The sequence below is a fragment of the Peromyscus maniculatus genome, chromosome 20 (assembly GCF_049852395.1).
Source record: "Peromyscus maniculatus bairdii isolate BWxNUB_F1_BW_parent chromosome 20, HU_Pman_BW_mat_3.1, whole genome shotgun sequence".
NCBI lineage: Eukaryota > Metazoa > Chordata > Mammalia > Rodentia > Cricetidae > Peromyscus > Peromyscus maniculatus.
The window spans coordinates 26622580-26648832 of NC_134871.1; the positions used below are offsets into that span (position 1 = coordinate 26622580).

At 45.7% G+C, this 26253-nt stretch overlaps 1 protein-coding gene across 1 annotated transcript in view; it reads left to right on the forward strand.

Moving 5' to 3' along the window:
- The first annotated feature begins 8432 nt into the window (after positions 1 to 8432).
- The window catches only part of Rgs22 (regulator of G protein signaling 22), a 163379-nt gene continuing 145558 nt past the window's right edge, over positions 8433 to 26253 (forward strand). The window contains exons 1-3 of the mRNA XM_042264850.2: positions 8433 to 8678; positions 9024 to 9052; positions 20287 to 20349. Of these exons, the coding sequence (XP_042120784.1) occupies positions 8654 to 8678; positions 9024 to 9052; positions 20287 to 20349 (117 nt within the window). The 5' untranslated portion in view covers positions 8433 to 8653. The remainder of the gene's footprint in view (positions 8679 to 9023; positions 9053 to 20286; positions 20350 to 26253) is intronic.

A 26253-nucleotide genomic window follows, 5' to 3' on the forward strand; every position in this document is an offset into this window, starting at 1 on the left:
AAAACTGTTTCTTTACTTCATTTTAAAAAAGTATATATAGAATAAATTTGGGAAATGGTTATTACTCAGTTCTTTTGACTATCTTGAAAATGTGTGATATTTTCCAGGATGCTAACAGAGCACTTTGTTGGTGGACACAGACGTGTGTTTTAACTGTATTAACTTGCCTACCAGACCTGCACCCCTGGCTCCCTCATCATGGACTGTGGAGATGGGCAGATGAGCGTGCACTGTGAAATGGTGTCATGTTCCTGCAGGAAGCAGGGACAGGGCGCAGACCTTAGTCACATCCTGACATTCCTGCCAATGTTCTCAGCAACGTCTGATTCCAGGTTGTTTGTACTAAACCGTGGCCCAGACCGCCTTCCTTCCTCCTTCCTTCCTTCCTTCCTTCCTTCCTTCCTTCCTTCCTTCCTTCCTTCCTTCCTTCCTTCCTTCCTTCCTTCCTTCCTTCCTTCCTTCCTCCCTGCCTCCCTCCCTCCCTCCCTCCCTCCCTCCCTCCCTCCCTCCCTCCCTCCTTCCTTCACTCCTTCCTTCTTTTTTTTTTGATGTTTGTCTTTTCAAGACAGGGTTTCTCTGTGTAACAGCCCTGGCTGTCCTGGAACTTTCTCTGTAGACCAGGCTGGCCTTGGTCTACAGAGATCCTCCTGAGTGCTGGGATTAAAGGCTGTGCCACGAGGCCCAGCTGTATGGCTTCCTCTTAAAGTCCAGACAGAGCAGTCTCTCCCACTGTTCATTCTGCACACTCTATTCCAAACAAGCTGTTTGAGCTCCCCTGTGTCTTCTCTCTTCTTCCTTCTCTTGCCGTATAGACTTGGACTCCAGCTGTCCCATCCTTCCTGCCCGTCTGTCATCTGATCTCTCCAAGGTGAAAATTTTACCTTCCTTGAATCTCGTGTTTATCTTTTCTGTGTGGTCCTCTCCATGTCTCACTGGTGTTAAAGCCTTGTCTCCCACCATTGGCGAGTTCTTGGAGGGCAGAGCTCTAACCTCTCTCCCTCCCTCGGCAAAGCGCCTCCTGCATGGTGGACCGCAGAGGCTTAGCTGAATGGCCGCAGTGATAAGAGCTGGTTGCCACGTGACATGAGACTTTATCCACGTCCCGTTGTCCTCCTCCAGCCAGTAGCATAGGAAACTTCAACTGCAGTTATTAATTTTCAGTCATTTTTGAGTGAGTCAGAAACGAGACACCACATCTTCGCTGCCCTGATTCCACCATGTTTCATTTTCCGATCCCTTTCCGCCCATGTCAGGGCCGTTCATTCTCCCCCTTCGGTGTCATCCTCTCTCCTTGCTTCTCCGCAGGGTCACAGCGGGTCACCTGCTTCCTGTCCCAGGCTGGCTGTCTCCTTCAGGGCAGCTGGAGCTCCTTTGTACTGTAATCTCTGCATGTTCTGGCCTTTCTGTTCCTTCCCAGCACAGTGATCCTCTGATCCACTGTGTTCCCGGTCCTTAGTCTGGACAGACGTCCTGTGTCTGGCAGAGGCCTTTCCTTATGAGGTTACTCGTCTTTGGTGAGGTTAGGAACGCAGAGCAGAGTGAGGCAGGGAGAAGGGACCACTCCTGTGTCAAAGGACTCTAACATGCCTCATTTTCCCCTTTGCTGTCAGGAAGTGTAAGATGCTGTCTCCTTCCTCAAGCATCGGCATGGTGCCAGTATGGACCCTGTCCTGCCTCAGGGACCTCTGTGCGCATTGCTCTCTTCCTTCTTAAAGACTGCTTGCTGTGCTGGTAGCTTCAGGTGAATAAATAAGAAATCTGAGTCGTTGGGCTTCCTCCCTGCCCCCAACCACTGATACGTGCGTAGAGCATGGCGTTTTGAGACAACATTCTTCCGTAACTTTGAATAATGTGTTAGTTTCCTCATTAGGTAATGTTGTTTGAGTGGAGAGTAGATTGCTCAGGGGTTAAGAGCACTTGCTCCTTCTTAGTAGGACCCAGGTTTGTTCCCCAGCACCCACATGGTGGCTCACAACTATAACTCTAGTTTGTATTGGAATAATCTTTTTGTACACTGTGAAGATGTGTCTTTGCCAAGGCACCTTCTGCTTTAATAAAAGAGCTGACTGACTGGTAGCTAGGCTGGAGGTATAGGAGGGACAGCCAGACAGAGAATGCTTGGAAAAAGAAGGGCAGAGTCAGACAAGTTGCCAGGAGACACAGAGGGAACAAGACATGTTGGAGGACAGGTAAAGCCACAAGCCATGTGACAATACATAGATTAATAGAAATGGGTTAATTTAAATTGTAAGAGCTAGTTAGTAATAAGCTTGTGCTTTTATAATTTATAATTTATAATTTGTATTAAGTCTTCATGTTGGTTATTTCAAACTGAATGGCAAAAAAGAAAGGTCCATCTACACTAGTTCCAGGAGACCCCATGCCTTTCTTGCCTCTGTGGGTATCAGGCATGCATATGGTACACAGACATTTATTAGTGCAAATATTTATAATCTTAAAAGGGGTCATTGGTTTAGTACATATTTATTGAGCATTTACTGCATCATGGTGAGCTTTGTTCTAACTTTTTAGAGATATCAACTTAATTCAAAATAATCCCTTAAAGGTACCAGAGAGATGGCTCAGGGTAAGAGCACTGGCTGCTCTCTCAGAGGACCTGTGTTCAATTCCCGGCATCCATGTGGCAGCTCACAACTGTCTGTCACTCCAGTTCCAGTGGATCTGAAGCCCTCTTCTGGCTTCTGTGGGCACTAGGCACACACGTGGTGCACAGACACACATGTAGGCAAAACACACTACACATAAAATTATCACTAAGAGCTTTCAAATTCATTTTCAAAAAGGAAAGTGAATTTGGAAAGAAGAAACACAGGGTGAGGGGAGAGAAGAGAAAAACAGGAGGTGCTTTCTTTAAAACAACAACAACAACTGTTTCGTGTGTATGAGTGCTTGCCTGCATGTCTATCTGGGCACCATGTGCATGCCTGGTGCCCAGGGAAGCCAGAAGCAAGCACTGGGTCTTCTAGGACTGGAGTAACAGATGGTTGTGAGCTGCCATGGGAGTGCAGGGAATCGAACCCAGGTCCTCTGAAAGAGCAGCAAGTGCTATTAACCATGGAGCTATCTCTGTGGCCCCAGAAGAAAGTATTCCTGGGGCTGGAGAGATGGCTCAGAGGTTAAGAGCACCGACTGCTCTTCCAGAGGGCCTGAGTTCAATTCCCCCAACCACATGGTGGCTCACAACCATCTGTAATGGAGATCTGGTGCCCTCTTCTGGCCTGCAGGCAGAACACTGTATACATAATAAATAAATAGATCTTTTTTTTTTTAAAAAGTATTCCTTACCTGTAAAAAACATCACAACATCCTAGAGTAATATTAGCATTTTCAATATTCGCATTGACCAGGAAAGCGTTAAAAATGAAATGGAATTATCTCATCAGTGTGGACCAGAAACAAGGCAATGGGGTGGGATATATTGATAATTAGAGCAAATCTAAGCCAGCAGGTCCAGATGGTAGTGAACTTGGGTAAGTTAAGAAATTGCCTAATGAATATATTAAACTAATTATGTTCTTCCAAAAATTGTGAACTGTTAATTTAGGAAGTATGAAAAAAAGTTCCCTGGCATTTTCCAACTAAATACCATGTGGGTGTGTGTAATTGTTTTCCAATATAGATAAGGTATATAATTTAACAACAAAAAAAGATAATAGTAATCAAGAGGATCGTGGAAATACTTGATGTATAAACTTTCTAGTCTTGTTTTTAAATTTCCTTTCCATGCTGGCAGTTATTTCAGGGCTTGGAAAGTGGAGATGCCATCGTACAGTATTACCCACTGAGGCACTGTGCGGTGTCTCGGAAAACACTCCAGTGCATCCACTGCACATTCGAATTGGCTTGTAGTCTCTCGATGTGGCAGCAAGACAGTCCAAACCGGAACAGCCCCGCTGAGAACTGTGGCCGGCGTCCACCCTCACTGCCTGTGGTTTTCAGGAACAACGCAGGCGAGGGAGGGGAACGCTTTGTGGGGAAAGACAGAGAGAGCTCCGTTGGAGTCTCTGTGGAAACTGTGGCACAGGACGCTGAAAGTGGGTTAGCTAGCATAGAGCACACGTCCTTGGGACTAGTTTAGGGAGCAAGTGGTCTTTCTCTGGTTGGTTCTGAGTTAGACGTGGGGGCACAGTTATAGAAGCTGGCAGCTATGACCAAGTCCAGACTGTTCTGAGCCAACAACTGCGTTTTAGCCTGCAAGGTGGATTGCTGCAGGAGTTTAGGTCAGAGTTTTTTATCTCAATATTAGGTCACTTTTTGCTCATTTCTATATCCAGATGCTCGGCCATGTTCAACGTCCTAAATGTCAAAAACTAAATCACTATCAAAATTAATATGGAGTTCATATTTGTTCACACTCAAAAAACTTGGGAATGGGGCTTAGGTTGGACTCTGTCCCTCCAAAGCCAAGGAAGCACACAAAGCACAGCCACACACCAGTCTCTGCAGGTGTGGCCATCACTTTCTCCCCGGGCAGGCTACATAAACCAGTCCGCATACACATCAATGCCTTAGTTCAGAAGCTTGCCTCTGGGGCATTTGGTGGACACTCATATTGAAAACCTGTATTTTTCTTTCTCTAGAAAGTTAATAATATATCCATCTTGACCACATAGCTCACTGCTTCATGGTTTCAGTTGTTTCTGGGGAGACAATGATGCTCTCCTGGGCTCTCTAAGGGGAGCTTCCAGTATACAAGGAACCTCTACGCTAGGCTTTCTCAAACCCTTTGGGGTTTCTGATTACATTTCTCTAATTAGAAAATAATAAACTGAATTCCTGTTCATGTAGACTTCGTTTCTAAAGAAGACGTTGGTTTTAAGCTATCTTGGGTATTTACAGATAAATTGTGGAGAAAAACCACATTTATCATGTGGGTTAGGGAAGGCAGAGACAGACTATAATGCTCTGAAAGTCAAGAGAACCAAGTAATCAAGGAGATGCCATAAAACCACTTCACACCCAAGAGGAAGAATGTCAGAAGTGTTGGTCAAGGAATATAGACTGGTATAGACAGTCTGGAAAATGGCCTGTTATTTCCTCAAAACTTTAAGTGTAGAGTTACTAGTTGACCCAGCAGTTCTGTTAGGTACTTAAAAGTCTGCACGCAGAAATCCATACAAGAATATTCATGACATCGTTATCCCTAAAACCTAAATGTCCACTGATTAATAAATGGATTAATAAATGTGCTATAACCATATAACAATACTATCTATTCATAAAAATACAATGTGCCTGAACCTTGAAAACATCAAGGAAGCCAGACACAAAAGATCACAAGCTATGTGATCTCATTTATGGGAAGTGTCTAGAATGGGTTTGATAGAGACAGAAGGTAGACAGGGGTACATAGAGATGGGGATATATTTGAAGTATTGTGACTTCTTTGAGATGTTAGAAATGTCCTAACTTTGCCTGGTTGTGCATTTATGAATGTATTAAAAGAAACTAGTGAGTTCTACACTTAAAATGAATGGAATGGGTGGTATATAAACTATATATCATTAAAGTTATTATAAAAATAGTCTGGGCATTTGGGTTCAAGTTACTGTCTTTGTGATTCCCGTGTTTTTTAATCTTGGGAGTTTGTTTGTTTGCTTTTTGGAAAAGGCCATACAATACCGCCATCTGTCCTGGTTGGAGTTGCTGTTGCTGTGATGAAGCACCATGAGCAAAGGCGACTTGGGAGGAAAGGGTTGAGTTGGCTCACACTTCAGCATCACTGCATCAACAAAGAACTTCAGGACAGGAAGAGGGCAGGATGCTGAAGGCAGGAGCTGATGCAGAGGCCATGGAGGGGTGCTGCTTACTGGCTTGCTCATCATGGCTTTCTCAGCCTGCTCTGTCATAGAACCCAGGGTCAGCAGCCCAGGGATGGCATCACCTACAATGGCCTGGGCCTTTCCACATCAATCACTAGTTAAGAAAATGCTCAACAAGCTTGCCTACAGCCGGATCACATGGAGGCATTCTCTCAGTTGAAGCTGTCTCCTCTCTAATGACTCTAGCTTGTGTCAAGTTGCCATTAAAACTAACACATCATCTAAGAGCAAGGGCTTTGGAATGTGAAAAAAAAAGTAAAAAAAAAAAAGGTGTCAGTGTAAATTTTTTTTAACCTCTCTTTACTTCTCTAGATCTGTTTTCTAAACTAGAAAATGAGAACAATGCTGAAATGATGTTCTGCTGAGGTTCTTGTTCAGGGTTCCTGGTAAGAGGGGGCGATACATGGGGCACCATCCATGTTAAATAGATGTACTCATCAATGGGGCTGTCTGACCAGAAGGAACACTCATGCCTATGAGCAGAGCACCGTGCTCTGACGGCAATGAGAGGCCACCCAGAGGCTCATCTTAACCAGTAGCCACTCCACGACATGAGCATGGTGCAGAGGGAGAGGCTAGCCAACAGTGCACCTCCAAAATGCCCAGGGTTTACCGTCTGGTGGTGGCACACGAAGGCATGAGTCAGTGACTTCAATGTTACTGTGGCTTTAAGGTGTGGGTTTGCAATGGATATACAAGAACAAGGGGGAAACCCAGGACAGGAGTCCATGGGAACATACACATGGCAGGAAATGTTCCCAGGCTGAGTCCAGAAGAATGCTCCTGGCAAAGAAAAGACCAGGAGGGTTTCTCTGGTGGCAGGAAAAAAGAAAAAGAAAAAGGAGCTGATTTGTGTGCTGATTCTCAAGCTAATATCCCACATCCTGCAGTCCTGTGTCAACTGCAAACTCAAGATCTTGGCTTGGGGACGTCTTTCCCAGTGACCCTACACAGTCTTCAGTATCTCCACTGATGACAATACCCCTTTGTTTGTTCAGACCAAAATCTTCAAGTATCATTCCCACATACCTCTTTCCCACATCTAACTTCTCAGATCTTCTGGCTCCATTCTTTAAAATCTATGTGTATGTATCTTAAGTATGTGCATTACATCCTTGTGGGAGTTAGTGAAGGCCAGAAGAGGTGTGGGGTCCCCTGGAGTTGGGGTTCTGAGCCACCATGTAGGGTCTGGGGGTTGAAGTCGGATCTTCTAGTGCTTGTCGATGCCATGCCATCCTCTAGCACCCTCAGCTCTTACCTGCCTGTTTCTGAGCTGGCCACATCCTCTGGACAGCATCCAAAGTGGTACTTTGGTCATGAGAGTCAACTGATAAAACCAGGATTCGCTGGGTCCATGCAGACTATGAGGAACCCCTCATCTCCCTTCGCCTCGCTGGCCCTTCCCACAGCTCTCCCTTGGGTTCATCTGGCTTTCTGGTTTTGCCTGGCAAGGGCAGGGTTTCACTTTTGTCTTTTTTCTATGTCATACTGAAAGAGCAATAAATACAAGCAGGCGAGCAGGTGTCCTGCTTCCTTGGAACACAGGCACCCATTGTCTTCAGGGCACACAAATACCTGCCCCACACTGAGGAGGCAAATGGGGAGCCACTGAAGGTTCTTAAGTAGGTCAGATTTGCACGGAGATAGCTGGTTTTGGTTTCAGCATGGATAATGGATTTAAGGAGAACTCCTAGCTGGAAGCAAAGACTGGAAGACAGACAAGTCAGGATGCTTTTACAACAGACCAGATGGGAGCCAGGACTAAGGCTGTGTGTGACTGCTAGTGGGAATGGAGAGAAGGTTCCAAATACAGACATACTTGAAGGTAGAATTGGCTGAATCCAGTGCATGCTGAATATGGGGTTTGGAGGGAGACTCCCAGGTTTCTGGCTTAAGAGATGTATTATCTGATCTTCTGTGGTTTAGTTGAGACAGGTTCTCATGTAGCCCAGGCTGGCCTTGAACTCCTGATCATTCTGCCTCCACCTTCCTAGTGCGGGCTTTGGGGGTCTTTGCCACAACCCTGGCCAGAAGATGAAGCTCGGAGACTCGCTTTGGGGATGGAGTGTGGGGTGATCGGTGCGGTGAAGCGTTTCAGTTTAGGCATTGGTCTTGGAAGCATTGCCGGGTAGGCGTAAGCAGTGAGCTTGTCACCACTGTCAAGCCTACAGATACAAACATATGTTTTATAAAATGTTTTTTAATATTTAGAATAATTAGTTTAATGTTTTTTTCTCTCTCTCTTTTTTTAAAACATTCTTGTGGTTTTGCTTCACAGTAGCCCAGGCTGACCTTAAACTCTATGTAGCTGAGGATAGCCCGTAGCTCTTGATTTCTCTTTCCACCACCGCTCAACTGCTGGGATTACAGGTGTATGCCACCACGCCCAGCTCTCTTACCCTGTTTTCCAGAACACACATTACAGGACAATCTTAATTTGTGATCTCCTGTTCGGATAATTTTTAATGGTTTGAGTTCATGAAAGCGCATCGGTCATAACACGGAGGCAGGGGGATTACCTTTTGCCACAGGCGTCTGACCAAGTGTGTGGCTCTACTAAGAAAACTGGGGCCTGGCTCTCAGGTCCTTTCTCATGGGTGAGTCCCCTTCGCCCTGGCGACCTTTCCTCCTGGGAGCGCGGCGGTCTCCACAGTAACGGCCATTCCCCGGCCGCCACCCCCAGCCCAGCCTGGCATTGTCCAGCTCCATGGCAACCCTGGACGCGCGGCAGCGGGCAGCCCCAGGCCGTGGCGCAAGGCGCCGGTGGCTCCTGGACAGCGGGGTCCGGCAGCGGGTGCCCCGACGGCGGCATGCCGGAGAAGCGGCTCTCGGCCGGTAGGTGGGACCCGCAGCCCCGCGCCCGCCCCGCGCAGACCCTGCGCCCGCGCTGCTCGGCCTTGCTATAGTCTCCATTTGCAGCTGGGGACCTTGGGCTAACTCCAGGGTCACCGTGCGTTCCAAGCCAGAGTCCATAGCTCTTTCCTCCCCACCTCCCCACCTCCCCACCTTGAATTCTAGTTTAAAATCTAATCCATGTGCGGATAATGAACATTTTACTGAGCTCACCCGGAGTATTCAGCAAGGCGAGGCGCTGCCCTACTTCATCCGAGTATTTCACTTAGTCTAAAGGGAAGTCAGATGGATCTGAGTGCTCAAACGTAACGTTTTGTCTCGTTTCAGACCCGCCAGATATTACAGAAGAAGATTTTGTAAGTATAATTTAGAGGGGCTACTTGGTGTTTCCCCTCGGCTTTTGTTTTAATAGAAAAGATTAGATGGTGGAAGAGGTGTGTGCTTTTCCTTTTTGCCATTTCAGTTAACTCTCCGGTGAGAACAACGCACAGGCCTGATTTGTATAAGGATGCCAATCGTTGTCAAAGCTGTTTCCTGTAAAAGGGCATTTAATGTCTCGTACTGCCAGAGTCTCCACCAGGGCAGGCTTATCTCCATGGTTTTGTTGTGATGTGCCGGGCAGTTCCTGGCTGCAGTAAACATTAATATACGGCACTGAAGAAAGGGGTCGATTCAGCGGTGAGGTGGCTCATGTTTATCATCCCGGCATCAGAGATGGGGCAGGAGGACTGCAAGTTCATGGTCATTCTTTGTGACACAGCAAGTTCAAGGTGACACGAGACCCTGCTTAAAAAACAAAAACAAAAAACAAAACTCTGGGCATGGTAGTGTGCCTTTAATCCCAGTACTTGGGAGGTGGAGAGGGGCGGCAGATCTCTGTGAGTTCAAGGCCAGCCTGGTCTACAGAGAGAATTCCAGGACAGACAGGACTACATAGAGAGACCCTCCCTGCTTCAAACAAGGGAACAAACAAAAAACCCCAATAAATAAATAACAAAAAACCCCCAAACAAACAAAAAGCCCTGATAATAACCAACCAAACAACCAAAACAAAAACAGTGGTCCATTTATAATTGTTTAAATTTTTTTCTATACATTTTTTTCTATTCAGACTTTGGAGAAACTGAGCATCCTAAATATCTGCAAATAGACACATCGTTTGGGGGAGTGCTGTCTTTGGAGTATATTCTGTAAAGCCTATTGCATATTTGAGGAACTTGCCCCAGAGTACAGCTGGACAGTAGCAAAGCCTATTCCCACCAAGGTCCCGGCCCCAGCTTTAACCACTTCTATTACTACAGTGTTCGCCAACATTTATTTCTCTTGTTGGCTGATATCTTACTTTTGGCTTTTTGTTCAACAAACATGAGTGACTGTATATTCAAAGTATTGTCCTAATGTTGAGGCTAAGTCTCAAGACATTTACAGTCTAGGGGGCTAATAGAGGAGAGAGGGATAAGTCAGCAGATCCTGGAAGAAGGGTGGAGGGGGCGGGGCTAGAAGGAGGAAGAGGAAGAGGAGGATGAAAGAGCAACTCCAAGTGTCTGTCCACACCAGCATACAGGTACACACAGCACGTCAGAAGTGCTCCAGCAGATTGGCAAAGCCCCATTTATGGGACATTTAAGTTACTCCAGGCACTAAGCCTGAAGTGCTCTCCAGTGAAGCAGGACGTCTGAGGCAGCTCCTCTCCAGCACTGCTCCTGCCTGGGCGTCTTAAGAGCACTTAACACACCACTTAACACTAGAGCATGTGCTGGAAGACACTCTTGCCTGGTGTTCCCCTCGGCTTCACTGGCACCCGCTGTCTCCAGTCCTCAGGTCTGCCGCCTTCTCCCTTTCCGGCTTCTCTTTTCTCTCTCCTGTGAAACTGTTGACCTTTGGGATCTGTTCTACAGAATTTTGTGGGTGAGCTCCTCTTTTGTCCATACACCCCTAGCCCATCCGCTCAGACTCTCTTTAAGTCAGGGTCTCACTATATAACCCGTGCTGGCCTGGAACTTGCTATGTATGTAGCTCAGGATAACATCAGACTTTCCATCCAGCTGCTCCAGCTTCCCCAGAGCGGGGATGGATTACAGATGTGTGCCACCACACCTGGGTCCAGGCACCACTTTTGATGCTCTGCATATGATGCTCCTGCACCTTCTAGACGTTGCCATGTCACCTCCCCAGAATGCTTCCTTCCACCCTCCAGCCCCCATTTCTGCTTTTCCATCACTTTCTTGTGTTTTGGTAAATGGCACACTGGGTATGGAGTCATCCAAGTTTCTTTCTTCATCCCTTGACTGCAAGCATCTCCCTCCAGCTCCTTTCTGTCTGTGTCTTTCTCGGCATCTGCACACCTGCTGTTTTATGTCAGGCTTCATGCCCAGGCCCAGAGTTTGGCTGCAGTCCTAACTGGCATCACTGCTTCACCATTCCTTTTCTCCACTATAACTTTTCTTTGTCTAAAGCATAAAGAGCAAACTTCTGTGCATCGGCTGTGCTGGATTATGTGTCTCATCGCTTCTACCATGGCTATCATCCTGCTGTTAACTCCTTCCAAAAGTACCATGTTGCTCCACTGTAAGAAACTTGATTAACAGCTTGTATCCTTGAATGCTGACCACAGACTAATATTTAACCTCAAGTTAGCCCTATGAGGTGGCGGCTGTTTCCCGCATTCCACAGACGAGGGAGTCAAAGTTCACAGATGTTAACTACCATGGAGGCCGCTTATCTAGTAGCCTACAGAGCTGTTCAAACATGGAGTCCTCCTCAATCTGGCCTCCCAACCCTGCTCCCTACGATGAATACCACAGCCACCCTGTTTTGAGTTTACAAAGCACTTCCACATGCCTCCGGCCCCAGCCAGCTGCCCGCTTGTCTCCTGCCTTTGCTGTCACTTCTGACTGGGTTGTCCTTCCCCACCCATTGCACAATCTGGCACATTCCTTCAGGCCCAGCTCATCCCCCTGAAGCCTTCCCAACCTAACATCATGCAGACAGCCTTGGCACTCTGGACAGCTTCCCATGGAAACCAGTTTGTGACCAGATTCTCAAATTCACATGCTCAACCAAGTGTTGGCTACTCATTAAATCATTAACCTGCTTCGGACAGATGCTTGGCCTTCTTCTCTGAAGTGTGATGGCGGTGTTCTCATCGATAAACTACACATTCTTAGAGAAGGGTGACGGCGACCCCCAAGCCTTGTTTTCCGTCTCTCCTGCAGTAGTTAAACAGGGGCATGTAACTGAGTTCTGGTTGAGAGGCTGCGATAGAAGGTCTGTGCCCTACCTCTGGAGAGCTGGTGTTTACAGAGGGGTGGCTGACCCCGTCATCATGGGCTTGTTATTGTGGTTCAGCCACATTCAGATGCTGGGTTATTGAGCTTCTAAAATTCATATAAGTATAGAAAGCAAGAGTAAGCCAGTTTTCTACTCGCTTGCTGGGACAACGATGTGAGGCTGAACTGAAGCAATTACCTTGGATCATGAGATGGCATTCTGAGGAGAACAGAATCACGTGACCAAAGGGAACCTCAGTGACAGCCTGGAAACTGCTAGTGATTACCCAAATAATTCCCTATGTCATTTAAGAAGTGGTGTTTTGGTGTTCCAGTGTTTATAATAACTTTCTTCATATTTTCTCAACCAGTAATTGAAAACTACATTGTTATTATGGATGTCTACAAAAGATCTTAACCTTCACATGGGGTCTTCATTTTCAAAGCATAGAGTAATTCGTTTGGAATCAACTGCTTGTCTGCCAGGGTCATTGTGTATATTTAAATTTCTGTTTTTAGGTGGCAGGCTTGTTTTGGGGTAGAGTCTTGCTATGTGGCCCTGGCTACCTTGGAACTCTATGTAGACTATACTGTCTTTGGACTTGGTTTGTAGCTGGCTGACCCTCCTGCCTCTACCTCCTACATGCTGGGTTGTAGGCATGAGTCATCATGCCCAGCTAGTTAAACATTTTATCTATAAATTTTGAAATTTCTTAACAAAACTGTGGGCTGGAACTGTCTTGACATACCTTTATATTTCCCAAGCACATGGCAATACAGAGCATGCTACTAAGATGATTAATTTGGTTCAGTGGATTGGTTTTCATTTAGTAATTTTAATTTTTGAGATGGAGTATCAGGTAGTCTAGGCTGGCCTCTGACTCTGTAAATGAGGATGACCTTAAACTCTTGCCTGCCAGCCTCTGCCTCCCATGCGCTGCTGTTATAGGCACATGCTACCATATCCTGCTTAGCATCTTTATTGTGTTTGGTTGAACTTTGGTAATTTTCTTTGGAGAAACAAGTACAAAAACACGAATATATCTTTATGTCCTTTGCAGAGCATATTTTTGTTTATGTAAATGATGCATGAGTTCTTGCAAAGTAATACAGGCTGGATGGTGGTGGCGAATGTCTTTAATCCCAGCACTCGGGAAGCAGAGGCAGGCGGATCTCTGTGAGTTTGAGGCCAGCCTGGTCTACAAAGCAAGTTCCAGGAAAGTCACAAAGCTACATGAAGAAACCCTGTCTCAAAAAACCAAAGAGAGAGAGAGAGAGAGAGAGAGAGAGAGAGAGAGAGAGAGAGAGAGAGAGAGAAGTAATTCACTGCTTGCAATCCTGACTCCTCTTCTGTGTTCACAGTGCAGCAGATCCACACCACCAATCTCTGTGACAAAAGGCCTGAGTTCACATGGTCTCATGAGACATGCAGTGCTCGAATTTGGTCAAATTTATGAGAGTGGCTCCTGAGCCAGGTGTGGTGGTGCATGCTGTTAATCCCAGCACTTGGGAGGCAGAGGCAGGCGGATTTCTGTGAGTTTGAGGCCAGCCTAGTCTACAGAGTGAGTTCCAGGACAGGCACCAAAACTACACAGAGAAACCCTATCTCAAAAAACCAAAAAATAAGTAAATAAATAAATAAAAATTAAAAAATTAAAAAGCAAATTAAAAGTTGCTTAAAAAAGAAAAAAAATTAAAAAGAGAAAGTATGTCTTTATTTTACCATCAAATTAAAAGGGACTTTAGCTAGGTGGGGTGTCATAGCACTTGGGAGGTAGAGGCAGGAAGATCAGGACTTCAAGGTCATGTCCACTGCAGAGTTCGAGGTCAGCTGCAGCTATATCAGACCCTGAGTTAAAGAAGCAAAGGCCTTGAGGACCGAAATGCCTGTTGTGATTGTTTGGACTAGAATAGCCCCCAAGGCTCATGGGCTTGAATACTTGGTCCCTAGTTGGTGGGCTATTTGGGAAGGACTAGGAGGTGTGGCTTTGTTGGAGGAGGTGTGTCACTGTGGAAGCAGATTCTGAGATTGCATATGCTCAAGCCATACCCAGTGTCTCAGACCATTTCCTGTTGCCTGCTGATCAAGATGTAAGAACTCTCAGCTTCAGCATCATGTCTGCCTTCCTGCCACCATGTCCCACCATGGATGATAACGGACTGAACCTCTGAACTGTAAGCCACCCGATTAAATGTTTTCCTTTATAAGAGTTGCTGTGATCATGGTGTCTCTTCACAGCAACAGAAACCCTAAGATATTTAAATACAATATATCAAAAGATCCATAATCCCAGCCCCAAGGAAGAAGGCTACATGGCTGTGATCACTTAGTGTTTGTTTTCCAAATGGAACATGGTGGGTTGAGTGACTGTGAGCATGCTCAGTAATGGGTGGCTTCATGTGGAAACCATGGAGGGCGGGGCAGTTAGATGCAGGGTTCATTGGTCCTATCGCCCTTCATCCCTTTTTTCCTGAAGACATTGTTGATCTCAGAGCCAGGGTACTTAGTAAAGGCTTCTGGAAACTGAGATGCATCCCAGAGGGCCTTTGGAGTGTTGCTATTGGAGATCACTCATCCCTATGGAGGTCTATACTCGGGACAGGGATCAATTCTCTAATGCTTTTTGGAACTGCTCCATAAATAAAGTAGTCAATGGCTGTCGCTTGTTCTGGGGACACACATTACCAGTCGGGAATTCCAAAAACAGCATTCCCTCTGACGGGAGAGGACGGTGCTGGCTCGGCTTTCCTTTGTTCTGTCAGCTTGACAGAAGCGAGAGTCACCAGGGAAGAGCGGACCTCAGCTGAGAGGGCGCCCACATCAGATCAGCCTGCAGGTGCAGCTGTGGGCATTTCCTTGCTGGATCATTGTTGCCGAAGAGCCTAGCCCAGCGTGGGCAGTGCCACTCCCGGGCAGGTGCTTCTGCGGTGTATGAGGAAGCAAACTGAACAAGCCAGCAAGCAGCGTTCCTTCACGGCCTCTGCTTCAGTTCCTGCTTCCAGGTTCCTGGCCTGACTTCCTGCCCTGACGGCCCTTCTCGATGGACTGGATGCTGGGATGGACCTGGGAGCTGTAAGCTGAAATAAATCCTTTCCTCCCTAAGTTGTTCTATCACAACATGAAAAAGCAAATGAAGACACTAACCTTTCCTGTCGTCAGGATGCTAAGCGTCATATTTATATGTTAATTGTGAGGTTCAGACTTAGAGATATTATCACATCCACCTTTACCCTTTAAGATGGAGAAGGGGAGAAAGTGAGAACCACTGTCTCCTTTAAGTTAGACTATTAGGCTGGGGGGCTGGAGAGATGGCTCAGCGCTTAAGAGCACTGGCTGCTCTTCCAGAGGTCCTGAGTTTGATTCCCAGCACCCACAAGGTGGCTCACAGCCATCTATAACGAGGTCTGGCGCCCTCTACTGGCGTGCAGGCATACACGCAGGCACTGTACACAATCAATTCTTTATTATATACACGTATCAGGCTGGAAGGACTTTTACACAGGGAGAAAGACTTGGGTGTTTGAGATTAGAATTAAGTAATGGGTGGGGAGGGAGGAGCTGTAACGCGGACCAGTGAGATGGCGCCGCAGGGGATTGCCGTCGCAGGGGATTGCCGTCGCAGGGGATTGCCCAGGCTGACAATGTGAGTTTGGTCCCAAGAACCTGCACGGCAAGAGAACGAACCCCGAAAGCGGTCCTCTGGCCTACACACACTACACAAAAAGAGAGAACTGTGACGAAATGATGAGGACGCGAGGGAGAACATGACAGCTGCTGTCCGGCGCGCGCGCGTGCAGAGACTACTGGTCCACCCTCCTTCCGTGAGAAACTTGGCAAGTTTGGACTCAAATGGGACACGCTGATTTCACGTTCTCAGGAGGCACACCTGTAGGAAACGGCAGAATTAAAGGAGACCTTCCCCCCCATCCCTCCTCCCCTCCCTCCCCTCCCTCTCTCCCTCACTTCCTTCCCCCTCACACTGAGTCACACCTGTGGATGACGTAATGGAGGAACTAAGTGTAACTCGATTTTCTTGTTATTCCTTTAACCATCAAGTTTGCTGGGTATTTGGAAGATACCAACCTGACTTGGAAAATTTAGTTAATTTAAAAATGTCCAAGTAATGGATTGAGGAAACTTAATGAGAAAAGCAGAGCCACTAACCCAGATCTAAGGCTTTCGGGCTTGTCTTTTATAATTCAAGGGCTTTGGGAGTAAAAAGCTTCTCAGATATCCATAGGTTTAGGGCTAGAGATGCTACTTTGTGGTAGAATTCTTGCCTAGCATGCTCAAGATTCTGTGTTTAATCCCAGTACCACACACACACACACACACACACACACACACACACACTCATGCATGCACGCGCACACACATGCACACACGCACGTGCACATACATATACACATACATGTACACACACACACACACACGCACGCGCACACACAGCACTTGCCTAGCCTCTTTGATTTGCAGGACTGCCTGCTGATGTGACTAGATGTGTCAACACATTGAACTAGAAACTGTGGTGGGAAATACTCGCTTATTTAGAGACGCAGCTTCCTGCTGAAATGCCATTAAGGCCAGAGCGGGGAGCACTTGCCGTATACACTTATTTCACATGTCATATATTTAATAACCATAAAAGTTAAGACATAGCTAAACAAAAGAAATGCTGATTTTGATGTATTTGAACAAGATCTTAAGTTTCTATGGTTGTCCCCACAAACTTGAGCATGTGACAGTACCACAGTGCCAGCTCGCCGTGGAGGAAAGGCGGGGCCACTGTGACCTCAGGACTGTCAGCCCCAAGCAGGAGGAGCTCAGCATCCAAGAAGAGATGCTGAGGAATGCTGTGTCCACTTGAAGTGTTTATCACTGTGGAGTCTGCAGTAAGAACCGGACTGCAATGTATGCCCTCTGGTTTCGTTCCCAGAGATTCACTCTCGGTGTGTTTCAGGAAAGTTCATGTCTGAAATGGATTATGAGATCAAAATAAAGCAGGTGCCTCATCAAGTGAGTTAGAGGCTCTTGGACCTGGAAGCGTCAGGAGCAGAGGTTCTCAGCCTGTGGGTCACAACCCCATTGGGGTGAAGGACCCTTTCACAGGGGTCGCCTAAGACCATCAGAAAACAGATATTTATATTACGATTTACAACAGTAGCAAACTTACAGTCAGGAAGTACCAGTGAAAATAGTTTTATGGTTGGGGTCACCACAACATGAGGAACTGCATTAAAGGGTCCCAGCATTAGGAAGATTGAGAACCACTGCTCTAGAGTGAGTTTGTGAATCTGAGGGTTATTGAGGTCCACAAGGCTCTACAAAATGCATAGAGCTAAGTTTAAATCAGCTAAAAATGAAAATGAAATGCATATTTTAGAAAACTTAACAAGAAATTTTATACCCCACTGCTATTAATATGTTTATTAATATAATATAGTTAATTTGTAAAATTAATATAAAATATACATTTTTCTATCCATGGATTCATGATTGGTGGCTTAGTATAAAGTTTTTTTGTTTTTTTGTTTTTGTTTTTTCGAGACAGGGTTTCTCTGTGTAGCTTTGCGCCTTTCCTGGATCTCGCTCTGTAGACCAGGCTGGCCTCGAACTCACAGAGATCTGTCTGGCTCTGCCTCCCAAGTGCTGGGATTAAAGGCATGCACCACCACCGCCGCCAGGCTAAGTTTGGTTACTTTTTAAAATTACTTACAGAATTTAATAAAATGAATTTCACCTGAAAGACATAGTTTTTATTTTAAAGCATTATTTCATTTGGAATTTATCGCCACTACCCAAATTCGGCTTCTCTTACTGTAACAAATGCCTTCTACTTGAGCGACACTGAAAATTATCGAGTTAGGATGTGTTTCTCAAGAGTTAACTTGGTGCTTCACTAAATAAAGTTCAGAAGCTTGAACATCTATCAAGCTATCGTTCTGGCCAGTGTTTTGTGAACTTGACACAGTTGGAGTCATCTCAGAAGAGGGACCCTCAAACTGAGAAAAGATCAGCGTCAGACTGGCCTGTAAGCAAGTCCCACCGGTGCCCCGTCCCAGCTGATGACTGACGGGGGAGGGCCTGGCCTGCAGCAGCAGAAGCCAGACTCGGATGGCTACTAACTTACAGCTTCCCCAACGGTGGGTGTCCGCCTCGCTCCACCTCAGCAGACCTTTGCTGACCAGCATTCGGAGCCACGCTGCCAAGGCGCTGCTCTGAGGTGGTGCGTTTGCTGAATCCTTGGTTCATCTGTTTTAATCACTTGGGATCTTAGCAAACTGAACCCTGTGTTGATTAGTTGAGATTTCTAATACGTTCCTAGTTATGAATCTTGAACTAGAACTATTTATAATTCTCTTCAGACACTGCAGTTACTAAGTTACCGAAAACAAATCTATTTTCCAAAGTAGGTTTAAATATACCAGGGTACTTCCTGTGTAGAGCTACCTCTTCATCTTCATCGTCTTCTCCTCCTCTGCGCCCCCCTCCTGGTGTCCATGCACATGCATGTGAGTGTAGAAAGAGGTCAGTCATGGGTGCTGTTCCTCAGAAGTCCACCCACTGGTTTTTGCTCTCTCCCTCTTTCCTCCTCCTCCTCGCCTCCTCTTCCCTTCTCCCCCACTTTCACGTCCCCCCCCCCCAGGGTCTCTCACTGAGAGCCCGGGGTCCTCCTGTCTCTGCCTCCCCAGACTTGGTACTGCAAATACACACCACCACACCCCACTTCCTGTGTGAGCACTGGGAACTGAAGTCGAGTCCGAATGCTTACACAGTGTCTTAGTTAGGGTTTCTGTTGCTGTGATGAAACACCATGACCAAGAAGCAGGTTGGCGGCAGGACGGGTTTATTTGGCTCACACTTCAGCGTTACTGATCATCACTGGGGGAAGTCAGGACAGGAACTCAAGCAGGGCAGGAACCTGAGGCAGGAGCTGACGCCGAGGCCTTGGAGGGGAGCTGCTCACTGGCCTGCTTCCGCTGCCGCTGCCGTACTCAGCCCACCTTCTCCTAGAACCCAGGACCAGCAGCCGGGGATGGCACCACCCACCATGGGCTGGGCCCTCCCGCATTGGTCACTAAATGAGAAAATGCCTTCCAGCTGGATCTCAAGGAGGCATTTCCTCAGCTGAGGCTGCTTCCTCTGGTGACTCTAGCTTGTGTCAGGTTGACACACAAACCACCCACTCCACACAACAAGCCCTTTACCAACTGAGCTATCTGTCCAGCCACTCCTTCACTAATTTTTAAAAATTAGCTAGTACTTCATAAAAAGGAAATTATCAGCCATATGGAAATAATAGCATTGTGTCATGTTTCAACTTTCGTGTTAGATTTGCAAAATTGAAACATAATTATGAATAACAAAATAACCACATGTACTGTTGGGCCGAGCGAGCCATGATGTGCTCTTGACACAATGGAAACAATGACTATGAAAGAAGGTGGTTTAGGATTGGGAGAGCAGTTTATTCTTGGCAGTGGTTATTCGGATTTGCCAGTTTCAAAAGTGGCTCTGTCGGTGGATGAGACAGTTGTAGAAAACAATGTGTACGATCTGTGTGCAGAACACGTGCACTGCCAGTGTGTCTAGGTTCAGAAGCAGGCAGGATCAGATCCTGCGGACTGCATCTCACGCTCACAGAGAAGATCAGCGTCGTGCGTAGCTTGTCATCCTAACCGAGCAGCAACGAGCTTCACATCTTCAACCATGATGCTGCCTCCATTTTTATTTATTTTAAATTTGTGTCTATTATGATTATTAATACTGGGTGTGTGCCAAGGTGCACATGTGGGACTCAGTGGACAGCTCCACTGAGTCTGCTCTCTGTCCGCTTTCGTGAGGGTCATGGGGATTGAATTCAGTTATCAGGTTTTCATGGCAAGAACATTACCTGTTGAGCTATCGTGTAGACCTCCTGCCTCTATTTTTACAAAGTGCTTATTTTAAAAGTCTGAGAAGTTTATCATGTGCTGCGTCAGTTTGTATCTGTTGATACTTCGCTCACATGTTCTGCTACATCCTTCATGTGCCATGTGCTAGCGAGCTGCAGTAGGGAGGACTTTTGAGAGAAGATCCATTCTATTTGGCTCAAGCTGTCCAGTTTACTCTGAGCTCACTGCACCGCTGAGACCGGCTTTGAACTCTCGGCTCTGTGTCTGCTGAGTGCTCACCCATTTTCCTGTCCCTTCCAGAGACGGTGTTAGGTTTGTAGTGAGGGTTCAGTGTGTAACTGACTTAAAAAGCCTCGAAGATCTAAGTCATCGTAATACAGGCGTACTTCAAAACATGACCATAATATGTTTTTATGTTTTTGCAGGAAAATTACTTGGCAACAGATGACTTCCTTGTGGATTACTTTAATGAGTTCTTAAGCCTTCCTGTGAGTACATTATGATGTTCTATTGGGTATATTTCAGCAAGGTATTTACAAATTATTAGTGTGTGTATGAGTGTATGTATGTGTGTGCATATGTGTGTGTGCACGTGTGTGTATGTGCATGTAAATGTGTATGTGAGTGTATGTGTGCTGGAGAGTATGTGTGAGAGAGTGTGTGTGCATGTGTGTATGAGTGTGTGTGTACATGTGAGTGCATACATGCATATGTGAAGGTCAGAGGAATGTCATGGAGTCAGTTTTCTCTTCCTTCTATGGAACCTGATGATGGAACTCAAGTTATCAGACTTGGGCAGCAGGCACCTTTACCATGGAGCCACCTCACCAGTTCCAAAGCTGGACTATCTTATCAGACATATTTATCAAATGTAGTTTTTCTTAGATAAACTAAAGGACTAGGAGATGACAGGCCTTTAATCCCAGCACTCATGAGGCAAAGCCAGGTGGATTTCTTTAAGTTGGAAGCCAGCCTGACCCACATTGAAAGTCTCCAGCCAGCCAGAGCTACATAGTGAATCCTGGTCTCAAAAGTAAAATAAAATAAAATATAAGAGATAAAGACCAATTAAGGTAAACTGTGGATGTGATTAATCACACCTTTAACACCCCTATGCCAGCACTTTGAAGCCTGAAGCAGGAGAATTGCCATAAATATTAGAGGCCAGCCTGGGCTATCTTAACAATATCTTAATAAATAACAATAAAGAACAATAAATATTGTTATCTTAACAATAAATAAATAAGTAAATAAATAAATAATGATCAATTAAGAAACTTTGCTCAGTTTATATCTCTTTATAGTTAGACATTTGGGCTTGAATCCTATGTAGAAATATTCTTATTGAGGAAAGCTGGAGCTTCCCTGACCACCTAAGGCGTCTGTACAAAGTCCTGACCTGGTGTATTTGGCAGCATGTCAGACTTGGAGCAGGCTGATAAAGACAATATCAAAATCTCAAGAAACTACCATTTTTTTTACTCTAGTTATTATTGTTATCCTCTTGGGAAGATATTAAAATAGAATTTGTATTTACGGCAACTAGAGTTTGTATCAGTAATAAATAAGACTCAGAACACATAGGTGGATGCCAGTTAATAGAGTTTCAGCTCAACAGCAATGATTGACAGAGTAGGGTATGAAGAGATTTGGGGAACATAACACGACAGTTCCTGAAATGGTTTGCACTGTCCTGTAGAAATGAAGTCAGTGAGGCGTGGCACTTCAAAGGAAATTAGTTAAATTTTTAAAGCATGAAGACTTTCTTCATTAGAATTTTTACAAGCCAAGGGCTGGGGATGTAGCTGGGTTGATAGAGTGCTTAGTCACCATGTACAGAGCCTGTACAGACCCCAGCATCACCCAGACCAGGCCCCGAGGTCGTGGTGCACGCCTGTAATGCCAGTGCCACTGTTATTTATTTGCGTGCTGTTTACTGGGCGAGAGAGAACTCGAGGTACAACGGAACCCACTGTAAGAGTTTTGTTAGGGGAGGGAAAGGGGACCTCGAAAGGCCTACCAGAAAAGAATCGTGCGGAGAGGGTCGGGGAGCCAGTGAGCCTGCTTTTATGGGTCACCTCTCTCATGGGCATATGGGCTATGCCATGAATGCGCATAGATGACGTGATCATGCTGTGCACAGATTACATGACCACAAGGTGCACACAGATTACGTGGCACGTAAGGCCCCGAGTGACTAAGCATTTTGCCTGGCTGCTGGACAGCGCATGCGTGGTCATGTAGCTGTAAATTGGCTAGGAATGATAACCACCAAAACCAGGCACAGTGGTGGTGGTGCATGCCAGCATTTGGGAGGTGGGATCAGCAGGATCATACATTCAGAGTCATTCTTAGCTATGTGACACTGTCTCAAAAAAGACCAAACACACAAAAAATTTTAACTGGGGTCGGGGGAGTGGAACATAGAGAAGTCACAAGTACTTTTGAAGAGTGGACCATAAGCTGTGTGAAAGTCCTACTGACCGCGTCTTTTGAAGGGGGAAGGTCTGTACCGATGACCCACAGGTGTGCGAGTGCTGCTTTTGTGAATGTTTTTTCTCTCAAAGCATTTGGTGCTTTCTTCTTGCTTTGATACAACCACAGACGGGGAGCTGAGCTGCCAAGTCACCTTTGCCCTTGGGATTCCCATGGGGTCCTCAGGGCGTGGCTTCCCAGCTCTCACCACGACTCCTGTGTAACGCAGCAGCCTCCAGTAGAATTCTGCTTTTCCAGATTATATCATCTCTGCCCGCCCCCAGACTCTGCAATCTCCATTCTTTCCAAAGAAGCACATTTTGTAAAGTGTGAAAGAGAAAGGTTGGCATCATGCTTGGCTGTCATTCATAGAGATAGAGATACACAGTGAGTTCAGGCCTGTCTGGGGGTGGGGGTGGGGAGTAAGGATATAGCTCAATGGTAGAGTGCTAGCCCAGCATGCCCACAGCCCTTGGGTCACCTCCCAGCGCCTCACACACCCCACAACACCCCCTAACCCCAAACCAATCAAACAAGAAACAATTTAAATCTTACATTTCAGTTTCTCAGCATTTATGTCTTGGTGCCAAGATTGGAGACTATTTTGGTGCTTATTTGATGCAGGAAATAACTGAGTACCCTGCTGCCTCCAGGAAGTAAATGGGTTCCCTGACGATTCCAGGAAGTAATTGAGTTGCCTGCTGCCTCCAGGAAGTAAATGAGTTCCTGGCCACAGTCAGAAATCTGTGTTAAGCTGTACAAGTCAACACAACAGTAACAGAAAATCAAAGCCAAGCACGATGGCTCATGTCTGTAATCCCAGCTTCTTGGAAGGGTGAGACAGAAGTTTGGAAGGGTCCCTAAGTTTGAGTCCAGCCTGGGCTACATAGTTTCAGACCCCGTCTTTAAAAAATAAAAGGAAAAATTCAGCCATAGTCCTGCCATCCAGTCAAAATAGACATGCCCAGTTTGTGTTTTTGTTTTTGTTTTTGTTTTTTTTTCCAGGCCTTAGGTCACTTGGCAGGTGTGGCATCTGTGAAGCTCCCTGGGGAGCTGCCTTTTCACCCCTCAGCACTCACACAGGTCAACCCTTAGTGGGTCCAGTGCAGCAATCCCCATGGCTCCGTCCCACCTTTCTCGTTCCTTCTGCCTTTCCCCTCCCAGATCTCTTGTTTCTCCAGCTCTCTCTGCCTATTTTGTACCACTTAGTCAACCTATCAACTGCCAATTCTTCACACTGCAAAAGAAGGAAGAAGCCGTCCCAGATTTCCAGAATGGATTTGTGGACAGGAAGGAGAAGAATGATGAATTCTCAAGGCAAGGGCCTGGCAGAGTTCTAGATCAGATTAGTGATTAGTAATATTTAGTTTATGAGCACTTAGATAAGAATTAGCAGCCAATATGGGTTCACTTAGAGAAAGTGTGCCAAACTAAGCTGTCTTTTTGGATCAGATATTGACATTTTAGGCACCTGTGAATATGGTGTGTTATGATTTCAGTATAGTATTATAAAAATAATGAATTAAATCATGTTTCTTCCTACTCTGCTTTAAACCATGGCAGGATTTGGCCTTTCCATTTCCTGATCTTTGTTTCCTCTCCTTTTGATGTCCTAATTCTTCTCCAGCCTTCTTTGTGTTTCTTAAAAATGAATATGCCAAGTGTGCTGGCTAGTTTCATGTCAACTTGATACAAGCTAAAGTCATCTGAGAGGAGGGAACCTCAATTAAGAAAACGCTTCCATAAGATCCAGCAGTAGGCAAGCCTGGAGGGCACTTTCCTAGTGATTGATGTGGGAGGGTCCGACCCATTGTGGGTGGCGCCATCCCTGGGCTGGTGGTCCTGGGTGCTGTAGGAAAGCAGGCTGAGCAAGCCGCGGGGCACAAGTCAGTGAGCAGCTCCCCTCCACAGCCTCCGTCCGCATCGATTCCTGCCCAGTTTGAGTTCCTGACTTGGCTTTCCTCAATGGACTGTGATTCAGGACATGTAAGGCAAACAATCCCTTCCCTCCCCATGCTTTTGGTCATGGTGTTCATCACAGCAATAGAGATCCTAAGGAAGACGCCGAGTGCTCCAGCCTGGAACTCTCTTCTCTGAGATATCACCATCTCCTTGACTTTCATCACTTCCGTTAGCCTTCACACCAACTCCATCTGAAATAATATCCCCAGTACACACTCCTGATAGTGCTTTATTTGCATCCAAACCCTCATCATTATCTGTGAAATTAATTTTCAAATGTTTGAACTGATTCACTAACTATAACCTGTAGGGTTGATTCTTAATAGCCAATAGGCTGAACAGAACATTGCTTTAGTGTGGAATTCAAGACTTTTGCCGTGTGGCCTCAGATTAACCTTTCTACCCAGACTACCTTCACAGGACTTGTGTCTTGCTAGTTTCTATGTCCATTAATCCACCAAACCACATGAACCCCACGTACAAACTCCATACTCTGCTCAGTGCTCACTCTATAGTGATTAGGAAGGTGTGTGAAGGAGCTGCGGTCGATTCTGGTCCTCCATTCATTACCCCCGTGCTTTTAAAATGCCACTTAACCTTTTTTTTTTCTTTCTCAATAACAAAACCAGTGCATCTTACAGGATTGCTATGGAGTGAGGTAATGTGTGTGACATATTAGGGTTCGTTTTCTCTGTAGCCTCAGGGACTCACCTTTCACTCCTGAAATACAGGAGGCAATGCAATCCCTGCAGCTGACTTGGGGGGTCAGTGTCAATCCAGACGACTCTCCCATGTCACACAAATCTGGCATTAGTTTTGCCTTTTAAAAATTTGGAGACTTGGATAAAAAATTATAAGAGAACCAATATTTTTCCAGTTTAAGATCACTCAGCTAGTAAATGACAGGGTCCACCCAAGGCTACATGCCCAGAAAGTTTTGAGTGTCCTACTGTAGAACTAGGGACAAAATATAAACAAGTCATTCGGATAACAGGCTGAGGCCTCATGCTTATCCCGATACATAAATGAAGTAAAACAAACAAAGCTAATGTGTTCTTAGGGTACATTAACTGAAGTGTAGTTCAGATCAAGAAAAATATTAGTCTGGAGCATAGAAGGCACTTGGTGTTTTTTTGGAAAGGGCTGAATTGTTAGACCACATTTGGAATATTGTGTTGTGATCTTGGTCCCATATGTTAAGAGTTGCTTTGCCAAGCCAGTCTCAGGGAGACTCAGCCTGTAAACACTCAGGAAGCCATGTCAGATGAGAAAGGGCTGAAAGACGTGAGAGTGTTTAACCTGGCTAGGATGGGGTAACTCTTCCAAACATGCAAAGATCTAATCAAGGGAAATGGATTCACAGAATGGGAATCCAGAGGCAGGCCAGAGCCCCGTTTATGAGAGTCTAGTTTTCAAACAATAAGATGGCTGACTTGGGAAGTGGTAAACCTTCATGCATGTAGAGGTATTCAGGTGGAGGCTGGGAAATGTATTGTATTAGAAGAGAGGGAGGGGTGAAGTGGGGGAAGAGAGATTTTCCTCCATAAAATTTTCCCTTAAGATGATTTCTATGACAGATATTATTAAATGATAATAATGATGAATGTGGAATGAATCTTATCCCACATTCTTATTGTATACAAAAAGTATTTGTCATTTATCTATAGCTATTAATTTATCATCTGTCTGCCTACTATGGTGGAAGGCTGGAGTTACCTAAATGAAAAAAAATGTTAATTCCTCATTTCCTGCTTATTTCGGTTTAGAATCAACACTGTAAATGGGCAAACCAGGCCTCTCCTACATCTCCCCAAACTCCTTAGAGATCCTTCGTTTTTTCATTTCTATGTCTTCCATGTAAAATCTTTGAAACAGGGACTCCTTATAATGTGTCCTCTCACTTCTCTTCCTCTCTCACCTCCTTACCACATCGCACACACTCTAAGCCCGAGAAC